Raw genomic sequence first — 24,212 nt, forward strand, 5'->3', positions numbered from 1 at the left:
TTATTTTATTTTTTTAAGATTTTTATTTATTTATTTGACAGAGAGAGACACAGCAAGAGAGGGAACACAAGCAGGGGGAGAGGGAGAGGGAGAAGCAGACTCCCCGCTGAGCAGGGAGCCTGATGCGGGGCTCGATCCCAGGACCCTGGGATCATGACCTGAGCTGAAGGCAGACGCTTAACGACTGAGCCACCCAGGTGCCCCTTAACTTCCTTTTTTTAAAAACAGCGTCACTGAAATGTAATTTACATCATATAACTCACCTTTTAAAGTGCACAATTGGGATGCCTGGGTGGTTCACTTGGTTAAGCGTCTGCCTTTGGCCCAGGTCATGATCCCAGGGTCCTGGGATCGAGCCCCGAGTCGGGCTCCTTGCTCACTGGGGAGCCTGCTTCTCCCTCTCCCTCTGCCTGCTGCTCCCCCTCCTTGTGCTCTCTCTGTGCCAAATAAATAAACAAAATCTTTAAGAAAATAAAATTAAAAAAAAAAAGTGGTATATATATACAAAGGAATACTACTCAGCCATCAAAAAAAAGAAATCTTGCCATTTGCAACAGACATGGATGGAACTAGGGGGTATTATGCTAAGCAAAATAAGTCAATCAGAGAAAGACAATTATATGTTCTCACTAATGTGGAATTTAAGAAACAAAACAGGATCATAGGGGAAGAGAGGAAAAAATAAAACGAAATCAGAGAGGGAAACAAACCATGAGACTCTTAATCATAGGAAACAAACTGAGGGTTGTTGAGGGGGAGGGGGTAACTGGGTGATGGACATTAAGGAGGGCACATGATGTAATGAGAACTCGGTATTATATAAGACTGATGAAACACTGACCTCCACCTCTGAAACCAATAATACATTATATGTTAATTAATTGAATTTAAATTTAAATTTTTTTTTTTTAAAAGAAACTCTTTGTGATAGTTGTTTGCCAAGTTTCCCCCTAATTTGTGGTTTTATTTGACTTTAGTTATTATAGGTTTTGCCATTTAGAATTTTAAAGATATGTAGTCTAATGTATCAATATTTTCTTTTATGGCTTTTGAGTTTGTGTTATATTTAGACTCTCCCCACTGTAAGATCTATGGTTTCTCTTAGAACTTTTATGGCTTAATACTTTACATTTATATCTTTGAACCAATTGGAAATTTATCCTAACATAAAGTTTAAGGATCCAAAATAATTTTTTTTTCTAGATGGCTATGTGGCTATCCCTGCACCATTTAACAAACAGGTTATTTTCCCCCACTGATTTGGAATGATTTTTTTATCATATACTAGATTTCTCTGCGTATTCATATCTGAGTGCAGTAGGCAGAATAGTAACCACCCCCCCCAACACCAAAATGTCCACATCCTGAAACCTGTGAATGTCATCACAGTAGGGACTCTTCAGAGCTTTTTTTTTTTTAAGATTTTTATATTTATTTGACAGAGAGAGAGACAGCCAGAGAGAGAACACAAGCAGGGGGAGTGGGAGAGAGAGAAGCAGACTCCCACAGAGCGGGGAGCCTGACTCGGGGCTCAATCCCGGGACCCTGGGATCATGACCCAAGCCGAAGGCAGACGCTTAACGACTGAGCCACCCAGGCACCCCCTCTTCAGAGCTTTTGAAGGATCTTGACATGGGGCGGCTATCTTGGATTAGCTGGGTAGGCCCAGTGTAATCACAAGGGTTTTTATAAGAGGAAGGCAGGACGTCAGAATCAGAAGAGGAGATGTGATAATGGAAACAGAGATCAGAGTAATCATTGACTTTGAAGAGGGAAGAAGGGACCTTGAGCCAAAGAATATAGATGCCTCTAAAAACTGGAAAAGGCAAGGAAACAGTTTTTTCTCCTGGGACTTCCAGAAGAGACACAATTCTGCCAACATCTTGCTTTTAGTCCAGTGACAGTGAAACCCATTAGGAATTCTGAGCTCCAGAATTGTAAGATGATACATTTTTGTTGTTTTAAGCCACTACATTTGTGGTAATTTGTTACAGCAGCAATAGGAAACTAAGATACTGATATAACTATTCTATTCCATTGACCTATCTTATCTTACAAGTCCTTTGTAATTATTATAGTTTTGTTTTGTTTTGTTTTGTTTTGTTTTGTTTTGTTGAGAGGGAGAGAGCCAGGGAGGGGCAGAGGGAGAGGGAGAGAGAATCTTAATCAGGCTCCACACTCAGCACGGAGCCCGACACAGGGCTCCATCTCACAACTCTGAGATCATGACCTGACCAAGATCAAGAGTTGGATTCTTAACCAACTGAGCCACTCAGGCGGCCCCGTAATGTAGTTTCATAATATGTTTTAATATCTGGTCAGTTCAGGCCCTTTTATTTCAGAGTTTTCCTAGCTCTTCTTGCTTTTTTATTTTATCATATAAAGGTAAGAACTAGATTGTTTTGTTCTCCAAAAACTCTTAATGTAATTTTAATGAGATCATGTTATATTAAATTTAAAGAACAACTCATGGACAACCGATATCTTTAAGATAGTGAGTCTTCCAATAGTATGCTTTTCTGTTTTGTGTCCTTCGTTTAATATCTTAAAATATCCTTTATATAGGATGTGCACTTCTCTTGTTAGACTTATTCCAAGGCATTTTATATTGTTACAATTTTTAAATTATAATAAAGACAAGATAAATTCAAACCAAAAATTCAAATAATATACAAAAGAATACAGATGAAGGCAAAATCATCCAAAATCTTTTTTTTTTTTAAGATTTTATTTATTCATTTGAGACACAGAGATACAGAGAGAGAGAGAGAGCATGAGCAGTGCGAGAGGCAGAGGGAGAGGAAGAAGCAGACTCTCCGCTGAGTCAGGAGCCTGATGTGGGGCTTGATCCCAGGACCCTGGGATCATGACCCGAGCCGAAGGCAGGCGCTTAACCATCTGAGCCACCCAGGCGCCCCCAGTCATCCAAAATCTTACTAGTGAGCATCATTCCTACATACTAGGTTCTCTTAGCCATAAAGAAGGGTAATGGCTTTTGGGTAGGCAACCAATGGTGATTGCCATGAATCACATTGGGATTTCTATTGGGAATTCATTGATGTTGAAGAAGTTTCAACTTTATAATTTTGAGCCTTTTCCTCTGGGAAGATGGTTTTGGGGATTTTTCCATAGAGGTCCTGAACATTTCTAAAAGTTTATTCCTAGACACTTATGGTTTGTTACTACTGTGAATAGGATCTTTTTCTATTACATTGTCTAATTAGTTATTAAGACTTAAAGTGCTGATCTTTTTGTATTTCATAATTGGTTACACTAATGTACTTTCTTATTGTCCCTTAAACTATCTAGGTATGCAGTCATATCTGTAAATCTTTCCCAAAATTTACATCTTTTATTATTTATCTTTAATTATTACACCCAGTGACACTTCCTGAACAATAGTAAATAATAGTGGCAATAGACAATTTTGTTTTTGTTTTTTTCTTTTTTAAGTAATCTCTACACCAAATATGCGGCTCAAACTCACGAACCCGAGATTAAGAGTCATGTGCTCCTACTGAGCCAGCCAGGAGCCTCAGTTCTTGGTTTTAATGAAAGTATTTCCAAAATTTCACCAGTAAGCAGACAATGGCAGCTTGTTTGGAATATATGTTTTTTTCTTGATCATGCTAAGGAAACATCTAATTCCTTTTTACCTTTTTCCCCCTTAATGAGGAATTTATGTTGAATTTTATTGAATGCTTTTTCAAAATGATGAAATTAACCCTATGGGTTTTCTCCTTGACCTATTAATATAGTCAATTATAACAGATTTCCCAATACTGGATCATCCTTGTACTACTCAACTGGATCACTTGGACATGACAGTGGGTTTCCCTTTCTGGATTTCCCTTACTATGCTTCAGGCTGACTATACCAGGAGATTATTATCCTTGAGACAAAAGATTAGGTTTCTCACGATTAAGTTTTGGTTTTACTAGAGGTTACCTCTTTGAGATTTCAGATAGGTCACTGGACTGTAATTTAGGATATATATATCCAAAACTTTTCAATTACACACTTAAAAACATATGGATTGCTAGCAAGAACTCTAGTTTGTCTTATTTCCAAGTGTTTAGTGGGTTGTCTTGGAAGAAAGGAACAGAAAACTACTCAAACTGGTTTAAGCAGAAGAAATGGAAGGAAGATTTATTGGAATGTAGGAGTATCTCATAGATCTCAAGAACAGTAAGTGCTGCTGGGCTCCTGAGAAATTGGAAAGATTTGGAAACAGATTTCAAAATTGTTTCTTTCCTTTCTGTCTCATTCTCTCCCACTTTCTTGGTCTCTCAATTTCTTAATCTTTCTACAGATAGGGTTTCTCTGGTTTGACAACCACACAGCCACAGGAATTTCATTTTTTTTAAATTACTATGTTATGTTAATTACCATACATTACATCATTAGTTTTTGATGTAGTGTTCCATGATTCATTGTTTGCATATAACACCCAGTGCTCCATGCAGAACGTGCCCTCTTTAATACCCATCACCAAGCTAACCCATCCTCCCACCCCCCTCCCCTCTAGAACCCTCAGTTTGTTTTTCAGAGTCCATAGTCTCTCATGGTTCGTCTCCCCCTCCGATTTCCCCCCTTCATTCTTGCCCTCCTGCTATCTTCTTTTTTTTTTTTTAACATATAATGCATTATTTGTTTCAGAGGTACAGATCTGTGATTCAACAGTCTTGCACAATTCACAGCACTCAAAATAGCACATACCTTCCCCAATGTCTATCACCCAGCCACCCCATCCCTCCCACCCCCCCACCACTCCAGCAACCCTCAGTTTGTTTCCTGAGATTAAGAATTCCTCATATCAGTGAGGTCATATGATACATGTGTTTCTCTGATTGACTTATTTAACTCAGCATAACACCCTCCAGTTCCATCCAAGTCGTTGCAAATGATCTCATTCCTTTTGATGGCTGCATAATATTCCATTGTATATATATACCACATCTTCTTTATCCATTCATCTGTCGATGGACATCTTGACTCTTTCCATAGTTTGGCTATCATGGACATTGCTGCTATAAACATCGGGGTGCACATACCCCTTCGGATCCCTACATTTGTATCTTTGGGGTAAATACCCAGTAGTGCAATTGCTGGGTCGTAGGGTAGCTCTATTTTCAACTTTTTGAGGAACCTCCACACTGTTTTCCAGAGTGGCTGCACCAGCTTGCATTCCCACCAACAGTGTAGGAGGGTTCCCCTTTCTCCGCATCCTCGCCAACATCCATCCTTTCCTGACTTGTTAATTTTAGCCATTCTGACTGGTGTGAGGTGATATCTCATTGAGGTTTTGATTTGTATCCCCCTGATGCTGAGCGATGTTGAGCACTTTTCCAAGTGTCTGTTGGCTATTTGGATGTCTTCTTTGGGAAAATGTCTTCTGCCCATTTCTTGATTGGATCATTTGTTCTTTGGGTGTTGAGTTTAAGAAGTTCTTTATAGATTTTGGATACTAGCCCTTTATCTGGTATGTCATTTGCAAATGTCTTCTCCCATTCTGTTGGATGTCTTTTGGTTTTGTTGACTGTTTCTTTTGCTGTGCAAAAGCTTTTTATCTTGATGAAGTCTCAATAGTTCATTTTCGCCCTTGCTTCCCTTGCCTTTGGTGATGTTTCTAGGAAGAAGTTGCTGTGGCTGAGTTCGAAGAGGTTGCTGCCTGTGTTCTCCTCTAGGATTTTGATGGACTCCTGTCTCACATTTAGGTCTTTCACCCATTTTGAGTCTACTTTTGTGTGTGGTGTAAAGAAATGGTCCAGTTTCATTCTTCTGCATGTGGCTGTCCAATTTTCCCAACACCATTTGTTGAAGAGACTGTCTTTTTTCCATTGGACATTCTTTCCTGCTTTGTCCAAGATTAGTTGACCATAGAGTTGAGGGTCCATTTCTGGGCTCTCTATTCTGTTCCACTGATCTATGTGTCTGTTTTTGTGCCAGTACCATACTGTCTTGATGATGACAGCTTTGTAATAGAGCTTGAAATCCAGAATTGTGATGCCGCCAGCTTTGCTTTTCTTTTTCAACATTCCTCTGGCTATTCGGGGTCTTTTCTGGTTCCATTCAAATTTTAGGATTATTTTTTCCATTTCTTTGAAAAAAGTGGATGGTATTTTGATGGGGATTGCATTGAATGTGTAGATTGCTCTAGGTAGCATTGACATCTTCACAATATTTGTTCTTCCAATCCATGAGCATGGAACATTTTTCCATTTCTTTGTGTCTTCCTCAATTTCTTTCATGAGTATTTTATTGTTTTCTGAGTACACATTCTTTGCCTCTTTGGTTAGATTTATTCCTAGGTATCTTATGGTTTTGGGTGCAGTTGTAAATGGGATCGACTCCTTAATTTCTCTTCCTTCTGTCTTGTTGTTGGTGTATAGGAATCCCACTGATTTCTGTGCATTGATTTTATATCCTGCCACTTTACTGAATTCCTGTATGAGTTCTAGCAGTTTGGGGTGGAGTCTTTTGGGTTTTCCACATAAAATATCATATCATCTGCAAAGAATGAGAGTTTGACTACTTCTTTGCTGATTCGGATGCCTTTTATTTCCTTTTGTTGTCTGATTGCTGTGGCTAGGACTTCTAATACTATGTTGAATAGCAGTGGTGATAGTGGACATCCCTGCTGTGTTCCTGACCTTAGGGGGAAAGCTCTCAGTTTTTCCCCATTGAGAATGATATTTGCTGTGGGTTTTTCATAGATGGCTTTTATGATATTGAAGTATGTACCCTCTATCCCTGTACTCTGAAGAGTTTTGATCAAGAAAGGATGCTGTACTTTGCCAAATGCTTTTTCTGCATCTATTGAGAGGATCATATGGTTCTTGTTCTTTCTTTTATTAATGTATTGTATCACATTGATTGGTTTGTGGATGTTGAACCAACCTTGCAGCCCAGGGATAAATCCCACTTGGTCGTGGTGAATAGTCCTTTTAATGTACTGTTGGATCCTATTGGCTCGTATTTTGATGAGAATTTTTGCATCCATGTTCATCAAGGATATTGGTCTGTAATTCTCCTTTTTGATGGGGTCTTTTTCTGGTTTTGGGATCAAGATAATGGTGGCCTCATAAAACAAGTTTGGAAGTTTTCCTTCCATTTCTATTTTTTGGAACAGTTTCAGAAGAATGGGTATTAATTCTTCTTTAAATGTTTGGTAGAATTCCCCTGGGAAGCCATCTGGCCCTGGGCTTTTGTTTGTTGGGAGATTTTTTGATTACTGCTTCAATTTCCTTAGTGGTTTAGGTCTGTTCAGGTTTTCTATTTCTTCCTGGTTCAGTTTTGGTAGTTGATACATCTCTAGGAATGCCTCCATTTCTTCCAGAAATTAGATTATCTAATTTGCTGGCATATAGTTGCTCATAATATGTTCTTATAATTGTATTTCTTTGGTGTTGGTTGTGATCTCTCCTCTTTCATTCATGATTTTGTTGATTTTGGTCATTCCTCTTTTCTATTTGATAAGTCTGGCCAGGGGGTTATCAATCTTGTTAATTCTTTCAAAGAACCAGCTCCTAGTTTCATTGATCTGTGCTACTGTTCTTTTGGTTTCTATTTCATTGATTTCTGCTCTGATCTTTATTATTTCTCATCTCCTGCTGGGTTTAGGCTTTATTTGCTGTTCTTTCTCCAGCTCCTTTAGGTGTAGAGTTAGATTGTGTATTTGAGACCTTTCTTGTTTCTTGAGAAAGGCTTGTATTGCTATATACTTTCCTCTTAGGGCTGCCTTTGCTGTATCCCAAAGATTTTGAACAGTTGTGTTTTCATTTTCATTTGTTTCCATGAATTTTTTAAATTCTTCTTTAATTTCCTGGTTGACCCATTCATTCTTTAGTAGGATGCTCTTTAGCCTCCACGTATTTGAGTTCTTTCCGACTTTCCTCTTGTGATTGAGTTCTAGTTTCAAAGCATTGTGGTCTGAAAATATGCAGGGAATAGGAATTTCATTTTAATGAAAGGTCAAAGTCACATGTGATTTCATTCAGCCAAGAGGGGCTGTGGGTTTGCAGATGCTCTAAGGAAGGGGTGTGAAGAAGGGGAGGTAAAGGTGGGTATATTTGGTATGGAAGGCAGTTACTATTATCCCCAGGTACTATCTGTAATTACTAAGTTAGGTTGAGTCTACCCCCAGAATGCTTCCTGAATTCTGTCATTGCTCTAACTCAAGCAAGCCTTCATCCCTAGTCTGAAATACTGCAAGAGCTTCCTAACAGTTTTTGCTGTCCTTACTATCTCTTTCCTGAAATCTCTCCTTCACTGCCACAAGACAACGATGGGAGGATTAAATAAAAACTTCATGAACTTTAAAGCATTCCACAAATGTATAGTGGTGGGGCAAAAAATAGATCTAAATAAAGTAGTACTGGGGGGAAAAAAATAGATCAAACCAGAGGACTCCTCTCCTTAAAAAACTCTCAGTGATTTCGGGGCACCTTGGTGGCTCAGTTTTTAAGCGTCTGCCTTCGTCTCAGGTCATGATCTCAGGGTCCTGGGATCGAGCCCCGCATTGGGCTCCCTGCTTGACGGGAAGCCTGCTTCTCCCTCTCCCACTCCCCCTGCTTGTGTTCCCTCTCTCGCTGTGTCTCTCTCTGTCAAATAAATAAATAAAATCTTAAAAAAAAAAAAAAAAAACTTTCAGGGGCACCTGGGTGGCTTAGCCGTTTAGCGTCTGCCTTCGGCTCAGGTCATGATCCCAGAGTCCTGGGATCGAGCCCCGCATCGGGCTCCTTGCTCAGCAGGGAAGCCTGCTTCTCCCTCTCCCACTCCGCCTGCTTGTGTTCCCTCTCTCGCTGTCTCTCTCTGTCAAAAAATAAATAAAAATTAAAAAAAATAAAAAAAAACTTTCAATGATTTCCCCATTACCTAAAGAATCAAAGACTAAAGCTCCATATATGTTCTTAAGCTTCTTCATAACTTGAACTAAATGTTAACTTTCCAGTATCAGCGCCTCCGGGACACTTTTCCTCCCTCATCAGACAATACTATGGCTTGACCACGTCGTTAATTTCCATGCCCATACTGTTCTATATGCTTATGTCTTCCATCTCCTCTTCCTTGCCCAGGAAACCCCATTCACCCTTTAAAACCAGAATCACGGGTCAAAGTTTCCAGTAAACCATGATAAGGTTTACCTTCTCAAAATCAATGTCTCTTTCCCCTGGAGTCTTGCAAATCTCCAGTAAATTACCAAGGCTTGACTAATATTTCAGGCATTTTTCTCCCCTTCACTAGCTCTGTTTTCCAATTCCATCTGTCTACTCAAGCATCCTCAGCTCTACCACCTCTAGGGGCATAGAAAACGCCAGGCGGGAATTTCAGGGTCGGAAGCTTAGAGCAAACACAGGCTTAAGATACTTCAGAATCAAATCAAGAATAGCTCTCCAGGGGGCGCCTGGGTGGCTCAGTTGTTAAGCCTCTGCATTTGGCTGAGGTCATGATCCCGGCGTCCTGGGACTGAGCCCCACATCGAGCTCCCTGCTCTGCGAGAAGCCTGCTTCTCCCTTTCCCACTCCCCTTGCTTGTGTTCCCTCTCTCGCTATGTCTCGCTGTGTCTCGCTGTGTCTCTGTCAAATTAATTAAGAATCTTAAAAAAAAAAAAGCTCTCCAGAGCCAAGCTTTTCCCCAGAGGGGCTGAGGCGCAGGCGCTGGCGGTGCATACTGGGAGATGGAGTCTTCGACCGACCCCACTACCTCTTGGGAGTTGTAGTCCTTGGTCTGGTAAAAGAGAAGAAGGAGGAAACTCCCAAATTGTGAATTAGTTCTTAGGGGTAAACGGAAAAGGGAACTCCTTAACATCATGCAAGATCAAGATCCTTGGGCCCATCTCCGGCTCCCCAGCAGCGGGCGGGGGGGCTAGACGGCGGAGCCGAGGGGGGCGGGGAGACGTTACGTTGACGCTGGCGTGACCCTCCCGGAGAATTTGGCGGGATCTCCGAAAGTTGCCGGTCGGGGAGAGCTCTGCGGCCTGAGACTCTGGTCTGAGGAGAGTTGACGCGCCGTGAGGGGCGTAGTTTGGAGCTAAAACTCGCGTGCGTTGTGTGCAGAGCAAGGGAGTAGAGAAGTTGGCAGCAAGGGAGGGCATTTGAAGTCCGTCCGGGGTCGGCCGCGGACCAGACCAGCGGACAGAAGTCGGAGCGCGCAGCCCGCCCGAGTGAGAAGGGCTGTGGGCCGAGGTGAGTGTGTGAGGCGTAGACCTGGCCCCTTTCTGCGTCCCGGGGCGTCCCCGCATTAACCGGACCGGGCCCGTGGCCCGGCAGCCGGCTTATAGGCCCCTCTGCGCCAAGTGAGAAACCGGAGTTGGCCGGGCGGAGCAGGGGCATGCCTGGGCCCAGCCCCCCGTCGGAGCTGGTTATGGCGACAACTGATGCGGTCCTCAGGCTCCAGAGCTGGGAGGAACCTTAGAAGCCTTCATTTCCAACACCCATTTTATGAGCGGAGGCGAGAAAGCCGAGATCTAGAGAAGTGTAAAGATATAATGTCACAGCTGTATGTGTCAGGGCCAGGGTTTCCGGATTTCTAGTCAGTCCTCTTTCCATTACTCCGTGCTTTGCTTACGAAGTACCCGCCTCCAGTTTCCTAAAAGGTGTTTTCGTTACCTAATGCGGAAGGCCGTGAACGTGATACCTAGGGAATCATCTGTAGTGAGGTTTTGGTTTGTTTGTTTTCTTTTTAACTTCTAAAGTGAAGTGTAATATGCATATAGAAGAATGCACAAATCAAAAGTGTATACAGCTCTGAATTATTTCAAAGAGAATATATCTGTGTAATCACTACTCAGGTCAATAAATAGAATGTTGTCAGCACCCCCAAAACTTCCCTTGTTCCCCCTCTAGTAGGTCCCTTTTTCTCCCCAAAGGTAACCACTGTATTGACTTCTAACACCAGTGACTAAATTTGCCTGTGTTTGAATTTTATCTAAGTGATACTGTTTATATTTTTGTGTCTGGTTTTGCCCAACATTCTGTCTGTAGATTCATATATATCTTTGTATATAGTAATAGTTGGTTTTTTTACCCCCCTATCGAATTCCTTATTCTTCCTGCCTATGGTGGACATTTGGGTTGTTTCTAGTTTCTGACTTTTTAAAGGAGAAAGGCTGCTGAGAACAGGCCTATGTATATTTTGGTGCACATGGGTATGCTTTTCAGTTGGTTAGTAATACAGTGTTGAAATTCCTGGGTCATAGCATTTGTCTATATTCAACTTCCACATTTAATGCCAGTTTTCTAAAGTACCGATTTACATTCAAACCAGCAGTATATGAGTGTTCAGTTGTTTCACATGTTTGCCAACACTTGATATTGTCAGTCTTTTTAATTTTATCTATTTTGGTGGCATATAGTAATACCTTATGGTTTTAATATTCCTGATAATTAGGTTGAGCGTTGGTTCATAAGTTTATTGACCATTGAATATCTTCTATACTGAAGTGCTCGTTCAGATCTCTCTTTTTCTATTGGGTTGTCTTTCTTGCTGATTTGAAGTTTTTTATATATTTTATTTATTATGATTTTTTTAAATTTTATTTATTCATTTGACAGAGAGCACAAGTAGGCAGAGCGGCAGGCAGAGGGAGAACAGACTTCCCACTGAGCAGGGAGCCCGAGTCGGGGCTCAATCCCGGGACCCTGGGATCATGACCTGAGCCGAAGGCAGACGCTTAACCCACTGAGCCACCCAGGCGCCCCTGAAGTTTCTTATATATTTTAATTATCAGCCCTTGGTTGTATATGTGGTAAATATTTTGTCCCCCAACTATAGTTTTTTTATTTTCTTAATAGTGTCTTTTGATAGATAGAAGTTCTAAATTTAAATGTAGTCCAGTTTTTCAGTCTTTTCTTTTTTGGTTGTTGCTTTATGTATCCAGTTTAAGAAATCTTTATCCTTAAGTCATGAAGATACTTGCTTATATTCCAAAAGCTTTGTTTTACGTCTTACATTTAGATCTATAATGAATTGGAAATGGATGTTTCTTCTGTGTGTGTGTGGTGGGGGCCGGGGGTGGTTGCTTATTCTGTAAGGCTCTTCCATCAACTCAACACTGTTTATTGAAAAGACCATCCTTTCTCCATTACTCTGGAGTTCCATCTTTTTCATAAATTATGAAGGGAGAGGTTTAAATTTAAATTGCATTCAGGTGATTCCGATATTTAGCATTATCATAGGCACATTATGCTAAATCTGCCCTCTAAGAGATCTGCATCTGAACTAATCAAGAACAAATGGTCATCTCCAAAGAAGACACAAATGGCAAACAGACACATGAAAAGGTGCTCAACATCACTAATCATCAGGGAAATGCAGACCAAAACCACAATGAGATATCACCTCCCATCTGTCAGAATGGCTAAAATTAAAAAGATAAGAAATAAGGGAACCTGGCTGGTGAGGATGTGGAGATAAAGGAACCCTCGTGAACTGTTGGTGCACTAATTTACATTTATTGCAGCTGCTATGGAAAACAGTTTGTAGGTTCCTCAAAAAATTAAAAATAGAAATACCATGTGATCCAGTAATTCCACTACAGGGTATTTACCCAAAGAAAATGAAAACACTGACTTGACAAAATATACGCTCCCCAATGCTTATTGCAGCATTTTTTTTTAAAAAAGATTTATTTATTTGACAGAGAGAGACACGGCGAGAGAGGGAACACAAGCAGGGGGAGTGGGAGAGGGAGAAGCAGGCTTCCCGCTGAGCAGGGAGCCCAATGCAGGGCTTGATCGCAGGACCCTGGGATCATGACCTGAGCCGAAGGCAGACACTTAATGACTGAGCCACCCAGGCGCCCCATATTGTAGCATTATTTACAGTAGCCATGATATGGAAGCAACCCAAGTGTCCATCCACTCATGAATGGATAAAGGAGATTGTGTGTGTGTGTGTGTGTGTGTAATGGAATGTTACTCAGCCATTAAAAAGAATGAGATCTTCCTGTTTGCAACAATATGGGGGGACCTAGAAGGTACTATGCTAAGTGAAATAAGTCATACAGAGAAAGACAAATACTATATGATTTCATTTATATGTGGAGTGTAAAAAAAAATAAATGAACAAACAAAAAGCAGAAACAGACCCATAAATACAGAGAACAAACTGATGGCTTCCAGAGGGAGAAGGAGGGATGGGCAGAATGGGTGAATGTGAGTGAGAGGTACAGGCTTCCAGTTATGGAATGAATAAGTCATAGAAATAAAAGGTACAGCATAGGGAATATAGTCAGTGGTATTGTAATAGTGTTGTATGGTGATAGATGGTAGCTACACTTGTGGTGAGCATAGCATAACATACAGAGTTGTCAGATCACTATGGTGTACACCTAAAACTAATGTGACATTGTGAATCAACTATACTTAAAAAAAGGGAGGGGAGAACAAATGGTCCTCTTTTGTCAAGTTTTGAAGAATGGAGATTTCATATGTGTTATCTTTTGCATTAAATTTATCCAGATTGTTAAATTGTCCAGATTGTTTTGGTGTGATTTAAATTCATTTATTCCTGTGAACATTAAGACTTGTTCATTTTTGGGGTGCCTGGGTGGTCCAGTTGGTTAAGCCTCTTAACTCTTGGGGGGGAAAAAAAAAGACTTACTTTTACTAATACCTTTGAAGATCATTAAAATTTTTTGTTCTCCATTCTTTTCTTTTTTTTTTTTTAAGATTTTATTTATTTATTTGAGAGAGAGAATGAGAGAGAGAGCACGAGAGGGGTGAGGGTCAGAGGGAGAAGCAGACTCCCTGCTGAGCAGGGAGCCCGATGCGGAACTCGATCCCGGGACTCCGGGATCATGACCTGAGCCGAAGGCAGTTGCTTAACTAACTGAGCCACCCAGGCGCCCTCTCCATTCTTTTCAACCTGAGCAATCTTAACTATCATAATAACCTGACTAGGTATGCGCCTAATGCTGTATGGGAGATTTCAGACTGAGCAGAGTACTTGAATGTTATTTATTCATTTGTGCATTCAGTGAGGTCTGAAATTGATTAAAATGGTGATGTTTAAATTCCATACATCCCCCCCTTTTTTTTTAAAGATTTTATTTATTTGAGAGAGAGAACATGCATGAGCCAGGGGAAGGGCAGGGAGGGGAGGGCTCAACAGGGAGTTGAGCAGGGAGCCTGATATGGAACTCGATCCCAGGACTCTGGAATCATGACCTGTGCCGAAGGTAGACACCTAACCGACTGAGCCACCCAGGTGACCTAAATTTCACACATTGCTATTGGAAGCAGAATATGTGACTACAAGCTATGATCCTTGGCTAAGGTGGGAAGTACTTCTCATCTCAGTCTACTGCCTTATCAGGAGTGGAGGCTTATGTGCAGTCATTCTGTACCTTCATTTCACTCCTCTCCCACCACCCCCAAACCCTACTTGCTGGAAGGGAACAATGAAGTTGAAATAGTATAACAAACTTTCATCAATTTTTTAAAAAATATTTTTATTTTTATTCATTTATTTTATTTTTATTTTTAAAGATTTTATTTATTTATTTGACAGAGACACACAGAGAGAGGGAACACAAACAGGGGAAGTCGGAGAGGGAGAAGCAGACTTCCCGCAGAGCAGGGAGCCCGATGCGGGGCTCGATCCCAGGGCCCTGGGATCATGACCTGAGCTGAAGACAGACGCTTAACGACTGAGCCACCCAGGCGCCCCCATTTATTTATTTTAAAGATTTTATTTATTTGAGAGAGAGAGTCAGAGATAATGAAAGCACAAGTGGGGAGAGAGGGAGAAGCAGGCTCCCGTTAGGGAGCCCGACTTGGGGCTCGATTCCAGGACCCCAGGATCCCAGGATCATGACCTGAGCTGAAGGCAGATGCTTAACCGACTGAGCCACCCAGGCGCCCCCAATTTTTTTTTTTTTTAATTTTAAGTAGAGTCTTGGAAAGTCTGCATTCATTTACCAAATACTTACCAAACAACTAATATTTAATGTATCAGGGTGTACATAAATAAATAAGACTTGGCCCCTACTCTCAAGGAATATGAAGCAGGGGAACTGAGGACATAGTTGGTCTAGTTAAGCTGTGCATCTTTAAGAAGCAGACTAGTCCTGACTCTTCCTAAACTATTTCTGGTAGAACTAGGTGGGTGGAAAGGAAAGCTGGTGAGATATGTTCTTTTTCCTGCAGTAGGAAGGAAAGGTAGGTCAGTGATTAGACCAAAAGACTAACAAGAAATTCTTCAGAGATTTATTTCAAAATGAAGTTTGCAGCTCTGTACTTTTTCTGGCCATCTCTATTTTTCAGTATTGATTGTGGAGTAATGGCTATGCAAATGCAGCTTGAAGCAAATGCAGATACTTCAGTGGAAGAAGAGAGCTTTGGCCCACAACCTATTTCACGATTAGAGGTATGTACTTAGTTAATTTTGGAATTATATTGCTAGATTAGAGTCTCCTACCTATTGGGAAAAATCACAACCTTTTCGTAAACCATTGATTTATTACCTAAGGTCAAACCCAAATTAGAGTTTTCAGAAGTGTTATCAAGGACCCTGTGGAAAGGCTTGAGATAATTGCTAAACATATCTGGCCAGATGTCTTGTTTAAGAATTCGCCTTCTACTTTATCATTTTTCTTTCTCAGAGTTGGATTGTCAAAAACTAAGAAGCCCTAGGATCCCATGGTGGAGTCTCTGTGATGTTTATACTATGTATGAAATTACAATCCAAAGAATTAGAGTGGCCTGGGACAGCTATGCAGGAAGAGGAGCATTGTCTCTCCATTGACCCATATCTGTCTGAAGTTACTAGCAAGACAGCTGTTGTGGTCAGGGAGAAGGGCTTGTGGTTATTAAGGTATAAGAGCCAAGCTCCAATTCAGGACTCTGCACAGGAACATCAAGCACTAGAGCTGGGGCCTTGCACTATTTCTTCCCATTGTACCGAGGCCCCACAGTGTGAATGCAGCTGACATAGGCTGAAAAGAAGTAGGAGGGAAAGCAGAGAAAGCCTTCATTCTTCTGTCTCTTTAAAACATATTCCTACCACCCCCAGCTAAGCTTCAAGACTCCAGAAGTTAATTTAAACAGGTGTGTGATAAATATTACAGAGTTCAGCATCACAAATTCTGGTATCATGAGCATCCTTATACCCACACGTGCATTTTGCTTATTGCTTAAATATTAATAGTAGAGTTTTTTTCTATTGGCAGGTACTATTCTCTCCCCTCTCAAAAACCCTTTCTAACCTGCAAGTACATACACATTCCACCACTAACTAATATTGTCCCAGCAGTCATAGCTTCAGTGGCTAATAAAATCAAAGCTGAATTTGTAATATAGGTAGGAAGAGGTACCTTTGGGTGGTTTATTTTGAGAATTGGTATATGAGTCCTTGACCAAAAGTAGTTTTCCCCCATTTTCTTTTTTAAGATTTTATATATTTATTTGAGAGAGAGAGAGCATGGGCAGGGGGAGGGGCAGAAGGAGAAGCAGACTCCCCACTGGGCAGGGAGCCTGACATGGGGCTTGATCCCAGGAGGCTGGGATCATGACCTGAGCTGAAGGCAGACGATTAACCGACTGAGCCTCCCAGGCATCCCGGTTTTCCCCCATTTTTAATGTCAGTTGTTAGAGCTTTCCAGTCATTTTGCTACCCTCAGCTCTGGGGCAGCCTTATCTGTTTACTCCAGCTTAGATTAAAAAAAAAAAAAAAGATTTTTTTTTTTTTTTTTTTTTTTTTTTTTTAATGTGTGTTTGATGTAGAAAACATTGGAAACACTGGTTTAAGGTGGCTTCTTGGGGCGCCTGGGTGGCTCAGTCGTTAAGCGTCTGCCTTCAGCTTAGGTCATGGTCCCAGGGTCCTGGGATCGGGCCCTGCATCAGGCTCCCTGCTCTGCGGGGAAGCCTGCTTCTCCCTCTCCCACTCCCCCTGCTTGTGTTCCCTCTCTCGCTGTGTCTCTCTGTCAAATAAATAAAATCTTTAAAAAAATAATAATAATAAGGTGGCTTCTTAGGGCCCAGTGTTTCAAAGTTCTTTTTTTTTTTTTTTTTTTTGACAGAGAGAGAGAGCACAAGTAGGGGGAGTGGCAGAGGGAGAGGGAAAAGCAGACTCCCCATTCATCAGGGAGCCCAATGCGGGGCTTGATCCCAGGATTCTGGGATCATGACCTGAGCCAAAGGCAGATGCTTAACGGCTGAGCCACCCAGGCGCCCCTCAAGGTTCATTTATTTATTTATTAAGATTGATTGATTGATTGATTTGACAGAAAGAGAGCACAAGTACGCAGAGTGGCAGGCACATGGAGAGGGAGAAGCAGGCTCTCCGCTGAACAGGGAGCCTGACGCAGGGCCCAATCCCAAAACCCCAGGATCATGACCTGAGCCGAAGGCAGCCGCTTAACCTGAGCCACCCAGGCGCCCCTCAAGGTTCATTTAGAATCCCAGTCATAAAAGATTGAGAGTTACAGGTTTATTCCAGTGCCTGTGAATTAGTGGTTTGGTCCCAACTCATGATGAGAATACATACATGGGATTATTAGTTTAAAAGTATTGGTTTTCAAAATGAAAAGGTTGATAATTTGTTATTAAATACCTCATGTGTAGAGAATACTTTTCAAAGCTTTTGCATATAATATCACAGTTCTTCAAAACAGATCTGAAGTGGGTAGGGCAAATATCTACATTAGATGAGAGAACTGAAGCTTACATTTATCCATGGTTTTCTTCACTTGCAGCAATGTGGCATAAATGCCAATGATGTGAAGAAATTGGAAGAAGCTGGATTCCATACTGTGGAGGCTGTTGCCTATGCACCAAAGAAGGAACTAATAAATATTAAGGGAATTAGTGAAGCCAAAGCTGACAAAATTCTGGTAAGTACTGTTTATGTGATGTAGGGAGGCATTAGTGGGAATAGTACAAAAGGATATACAGTGAAAAGTTGCAGTGTTGCTCTTTCATCCCTTATTGTGTCATCGTGTTCCCCTTTGCGGAGGTGACTGCACTAGTTAATTATCTTTGAATGTGCCTCCTGGCATAAATTGGGATTTTCTCTCAAGGAAATTAGTTTCATGGGCTATAAGTACCGCCAAGTTGACAAGTTTGCATTTGCACCAACAGTGAGTGGTATGTACCTTATCTTTCTAGAAATTATGATCTCGTGCCTTAGAAATACATTCATTAGTATGTAGCCACTAAAAAGAGTTTCAAAAAATATTCGTTGACATAGGAAAATGTTCCTGATATAAGAAAGCAGGGTAATAAAACACATAAGTATGTACATATATACATGGTTGGTTTTTGTTTTTAAAAATGTGTGTATATGTATAGCACATACACAGGATAAATACACTAAAATATTTGTGGTGTTATTTCTGGATAGTAAGAATGTGAGTAATTTTTATTTTTGCCTCGATTTTCTAAAGTTTCTTCATTTTGTATAATAAACAAGTTTTACTTTCAAATAGAAAAGTTGTTTTTATTTCTAGTTAGCTAACTAATCATAGGCAAGATTCTTCAATAATGACAAGAGAATGTGATTTCAAATCATGTGCTTAGTTTTGTTTTCTTTTTTAACCTTAATGGTATAAGTGATTTTACTGGCTTAATAGAAATGAAGTAGTAACCTTGTAATCCCTTATATGGCATTTTAACTTTGAAATCTCATCCCTTTCATACATACTCTCATCTGACCTTCATAACAACACTGAGAAAAATAGGTAGGGTCAGTATTATCTCTGTTTTACAGATAAAGAAACTTAAGGTACAATGGTTCAATTATTTACCCAAGGTCATGCAGGCAATGGCAGAACTAAAACTAGAATCCAGTTATTTTCATCCTATCATATTATGATCTTTTCTCATTTTCCTCCAGTCTCTTACAGCTACTATTAATTTTTCTTTATCATTCATAATTCTCCATGATTACATTTTATTTTATGCACTTATCCTTTGGTATTTATATAGTTATTATACAGTTGGGGTTTTTTTTTAAAGATTTTATTTATTAGAGCATGAGTGGGCGGGATGGAGGGAGAGCGAGAAGCAGACTTCCCGCTGAGCAGGGAGCCCAACTCGAGACTCAATCCCAGGACGCCGTGATCATGACCCAAGCCGTAGGCAGATATTTAACTGACTGAGCCACCCAGGTGCCCCTGTAGTTACACATTTGGTTAGCTTTTTTTTTTTTTTTTTAAGATTTTATTTATTTATCTGACAGAGACACAGCGAGAGAGGGAACACAAGCAGGGGGAGTGGGAGAGGGAGAAGCAGGCTTTCCGCAGAGCAGGGAGCCCGATGTGGGGCTCGATGTGGGGCTCGATCCCAGGACCTGGGATCATGACCTGAGCAGAAGGCAGACGCTCAACTGACTGAGCCACCCAGGTGCCCCACATTTGGTTAGCTTTACCCTTGAACTTTTATATAGCGTAAAGTAAGTATCTATAAAATTGCATTTTCATATTTTATGTTGATTACTATTATAATTTCACAGAAATTTTTCTCTGAAAAGATCTTCAAAGCCTAAAGAATATTCCAAAAAAGACTACATCATCTGTTATTGGTTAGTTACAGTGTATGTACTGCCATGTAACTTAGTTAAATGAACAATATCTGAGATTTGTGAGTACTTACTATTTCATAAATTAATACATGCACAACCTGATGAGTTCTGTTTTATTGGGTATTATATTGAGAGCTTTGAATTTTTAAGCACTGGCAGGGATTTTACTTCATTTATTTAGACCACTTTATAATAGTAACTCAGGGCTGAAAAGTAATTTTTTTTTTTAAGATTTATTTATTTATTTTTAGAGAAGAGAGAAAGAGCATGACCAGGAGGGGCGGAGGGAAAGGGAGTGAGAATTCCAAGCAGACTTCGACATGAGCTTGATCTCACAACTCTGAGATCATGACCTGAGTAAGCCAAAACCAAGAGTCAGATGCTTAACCGACTGTGCCACCTAGGCATCCCCAAAGTTTTCATTCTTAATTTAAGCCCTTAGAGGAAAGATGTTGCTATCCATGGAAGTATGAAGTTATCTTTTTTTTTTTTTAAGATTTATTTATTTATCTGAACATGGACCCTGATGCAGGGCTCAGGTCTCACAATCCTGAGATCACGACCTGAGCTTAAACCAAGAGTCGTGTGTTTAACCAGCTGTGCCACCCAGGCACCTCTGAAGTTGTCATTTATTGTATTATTCAGATATATTGTTGAAGTGGTGACTTAATTGGAAATGACAGTTCTGAGCCCCTAATACCTCATCGAAAGAGTATGTGTGATACTATGCCAGTAGGTGTCCCTAAAGTCTATTGGTTGTTTTCTTCTGGGCATTAATATTTGTGACAGAAGAAATCCTGACAGGATCTTTGCTTATGCCTTGTCAGACCTTAGTTTTAGAAATCGAATCAGTGTCCTGCTTTTATGAAAACACAAATAAAAATCTTTAATAAAGCAAAATGAGATGTGTAAAATGATACAGAGCTAGGTCTATTTTTCTTTCCTCTTTGATTTCAGACATTATATATTGTAAATTTCTAGTAGATAAAGATTGATGATGTTATTTGCTTTTAAAGTTTAAAGATTTCTTCAGTCAGGCGCCTGGGTGGCTCAGTCATTAAGTGTCTGCCTTCGGCTCAGGTCGTGATCCTTCATAACAACACTGACCTCTCGCTATCTCTTTCTCTGTGTCAAATAAATAAATAAATAAAAATCTTTTTTTTTTTTTTTTTTTTAGATTTTATTTATTTATTTGACAGAGAAACACAGCGAGAGAGGGAACACAAGCAGGGGCAGAGGAAGAGGGAGAAGCAGGCCTCCCGCAGAGCAGGGAGCCCAATGTGGGGCTCAATCCCAGGACCCTGGGATCACGACCCAAGCCGAAGGCAGATGCTCAACGACTGAGCCACCCAGGCGCCCCAATAAAAATCTTTTAAAAAAAAAAGATTTCTTCAGTCACTGTAGCTATTCCCCCAAAGTCTTTGAGGTTTTCTTCTTTTTTTCTTTTTTTTTAAGATGTATTGATTTTAGAGAGAGAGCGCATGAACGGGAAGGGCAAAGGGAGAGGGAAAGAGAATCTGGAGCAGAAAACTCCATGCTCAGCACGGAGCCCCATGTGGGGCTTGATCTCATGACCCTGAGATCACAACCTAAGCCAAAACCAAAAGTCGAACACTCAACCGACTGCGCCACCCAAGCGCTCCTGAAATTGAGATTTTCAAAAAGAATATCCACTGTTACAGTGGAGAAAGGAAAATAAAGAAAATCCATTTGTAGTATGTAAATCAAAGTGGTTGAGAGAGAAAGATTTTATGAACGATTTCATTCAGAAGGTGACAGATTTTTATGTGATCTTTTCCACATTTTCAAAGTTTAATTTTAATTAGCTTTTGTTGAACTGTGTTCTCTTGGCATACTGTAAGCACTGACAGATTCAGCACAGTTATTTTTTGTAATATTTTTCATTTTTTAAGATTTATTTATTAGAGGACATGCATGTACTTATGTGTGCAGTGGGAGGAAGGGCAGAGAGAGAGAGAATCCCAAGCCGACTCCCTGCTGAGTGCAGACCCCCAATCAGGCTCCATCTCACAACCCTGAGATCATGACCTGAGCTGAAATCAAAAGTCAGTCGCTTAACCGACTGAACCACCCAGGTGCCCCATAATACTTTCCTTCTATTCACCATTCTATGTCTTGTGTCCAAGATCTGGTAGTTGTTGGCTATTGAAAACTATAGATTTAAGACTTCACCTAGCACAGATGACAGTAACGCATTTCATTAAGTGTGAGAATAGAAGTAAAGTTCTCCCAGATTAGGCAGTTGCATGGTTTTTACTTCACATTTCACTTGGTTATAATATTTTGTTCCTGTAAGGGCTCATATTCTAGAAAATTTAGGAGTTAGGGCGCCTGGGTGGCTCAGTTGGTTAAGCGACTGCCTTCGGCTCAGGTCATGATCCTGGAGTCCCGGGATCGAGTCCCGCATCGGGCTCCCTGCTCAGCGAGGAGCCTGCTTCTCCCTCTGACCCTCCCCCCTCTCGTGTACTCTCTCTCATTCTCGCTCTCTCAAATAAATAAATAAATCTTTAAAAAGAAAAGAAAATTTAGGAGTTAAAAATGACAAACAGGAAAAGCATCTCCTATGTTTTTTTCTTATTAACTTACTGTAATGCTGGAAGAATTTTACAATGAAAACTCATGCACCCACCACCTAGACTCTACCATTAACATTTTAATATATTTGACTTACCACCTGTCTATTCATCTCTCTATCCAACAATCAGCCCATCTTGGATTTTTTTTATACTTTTCAAAGAAAGTTGAAGCTGTCAATACATTTCCCCCTAAATATTTCAGCATACATTAATTAGGGTTCAGTAGTGGTTTATAGTCTCACTCACCCCCCTGCTTTGGTATTTTTATTTTCTATTTTTCATTAATCTTCATTTTTCCTGAAGATTAGTAGAAGTTACAGGAAGAGAGATCATAGAAAAAAAGAAGGGAAGAAATTCTCAGATATAATAACAGAAAATCTGCCAGAGCTAAAGGGAAGCAGAAATCTCGCATAGTAAGAACTCATGAGTGTCAAAGACCCACAGCTAGACATATGAGTGTGAAATTTCAGTTTACCAGTCAGAAAGAGAAGATTCTGAAAGAATTCAGAGGAAAAAAGCAATTCTAAAGGAACAAAAATCAGAAAGACTACCTTTTTTTTTTAAGATTTTATTTTTTTAAGTAATCTCTACACCCATTGTGGGGCTTGAACTCAACCCTAAGATCAAGAGTTCCATGCTCCACCAACTGAGCTAGCCAGAAATCTGACTGGTAGAAACTAGTAGAATAATGCCTTCAAAGTTCTAAGGGGGAAATGATTTTTTTTTTTTTTAAAGATTTAATTCATTTGAGAGAGTGTACAAGTGGGTGGAGGTGCAGAGGGACAAGAAGACTCCCCACCAAGCATGGAGCCAAACGTGGGCCCCAATCCCAGGACCCCAAGATCGTGACCTGAGCTGAAGTCAGATGCTTAACCGAATGAGCCACCTAGGCACCCCTAAGGGAAAATAATTTTAAACCTAGAATTCTGTTGCAGCAATTTTATTAACCAAGTACTTGGGCAGAATAAAACATTTTCAGAAATAAAAGAATTCAGAATATTTTTCTCTTATCCACTTTCTTAGGAAGTTTACTTGAGGATATACTTCAACAAAATGAGGGTGGAAAACAAAGGATTTAGGTTAGACTCCAACTCAAGTACTCAGTGAAGGAGGGTGGGGGACAGTAGTTAACCTAGAGAGCAAACAGCCCAGTTTGGAGAAGAGAAGGAACTTCAGGTAGAAGGGTTTCAGTAGAATACATGGTAAGATTGAGAGGTTGATAAATTTGAGAAATGATAAAGTCAGAAAACACTGGAGAAAGACATGACTCAGATATAAAAGCAAGGTAAAATGGACCATGATTTTAAAACTGGTGGCATATAAAAAAGAAATGATTTGAATTTCACAGCAGAAACCTATGAGGGACATTGAGTTGTTAACATTGGAATTTTAGTGAAAGAATTGTACTTCTAGCACACTGTGTTTGGTGCTGCAATGAATTAAATTTACAAAGCTGTAATATAAATGTAATGAGTTTTCAAGTGAGATAGTATTAGAGAAGTTTAGAGAATAATTTAAAGCTACTACTCAGCTATTCATTGATTTTCTTTTTTCTCTGTGTAAAGTTTTTACCTTTTTTTTTTAAGATTTATTTATTTATTTATTTGACAGAGACACAGTGAGAGAGAACACAAGCAGGGGGAGTGGGAGAGGGAGAAGCAGGCTTCCTGCAGAGCAGGGAGCCCCATGTGGGGCTTGATCCCAGGCCCCTGGGATCATGACCTAAGCCGAAGGCAGATGCTTAACCACTGAGCCACCCAGACACCCTGTGGAGTTTTTAAATGATAAGTTTAATCTCTACTTGCTATGGATGTATTCAGATTTTTCTTTTCCTTTTCTTTTCTTTTTTTTTTTTATAGTCAGACTCAGTTTATTTTACAGAATTTAGATTCAGGGACGCCTGGGTGATTCAGTTTGTTAAGCGTCTGCCTTCAGTGCAGGTTATGATCCCAGAGTCCTGGGATCAAGTCCCGTATTGGGGTCCTTGCTCAGCGGGGAACCTGCTTCTCCCTCTGCCTGCCACTCCCCTGGCTTGTGCTTGCTCGCTCGCTCTCTCTGACAAATAAATAAATAAATAAAATCTTATAGATT

The 24,212-nt window shown here is 40.3% G+C and overlaps 1 protein-coding gene across 3 annotated transcripts in view; it reads left to right on the forward strand.

Moving 5' to 3' along the window:
- Positions 1-9,754: 9,754 nt before the first annotated feature.
- RAD51 (RAD51 recombinase) overlaps positions 9,755-24,212 on the forward strand; it is a 32,058-nt gene continuing 17,600 nt past the window's right edge. For 2 of the 3 annotated variants that reach the window (XM_034993681.1, XM_034993683.1), the window contains exons 1-2: positions 14,886-15,372; positions 17,699-17,836. In XM_034993681.1, coding sequence (XP_034849572.1) covers positions 15,223-15,372; positions 17,699-17,836 — 288 coding nt within the window. In that variant the 5' untranslated portion in view covers positions 14,886-15,222. Of the gene's footprint in view, positions 10,188-14,885; positions 15,373-17,698; positions 17,837-24,212 lie in introns of those variants that run through there. The other variant, XM_034993682.1, reaches the window with a different exon arrangement.

The sequence above is a fragment of the Mirounga leonina genome, unplaced genomic scaffold (genome assembly GCF_011800145.1).
Source record: "Mirounga leonina isolate KUSES-001 unplaced genomic scaffold, KU_Mleo_1.0 Mir_91, whole genome shotgun sequence".
In the NCBI taxonomy this organism is placed as follows: Eukaryota; Metazoa; Chordata; class Mammalia; order Carnivora; family Phocidae; genus Mirounga; species Mirounga leonina.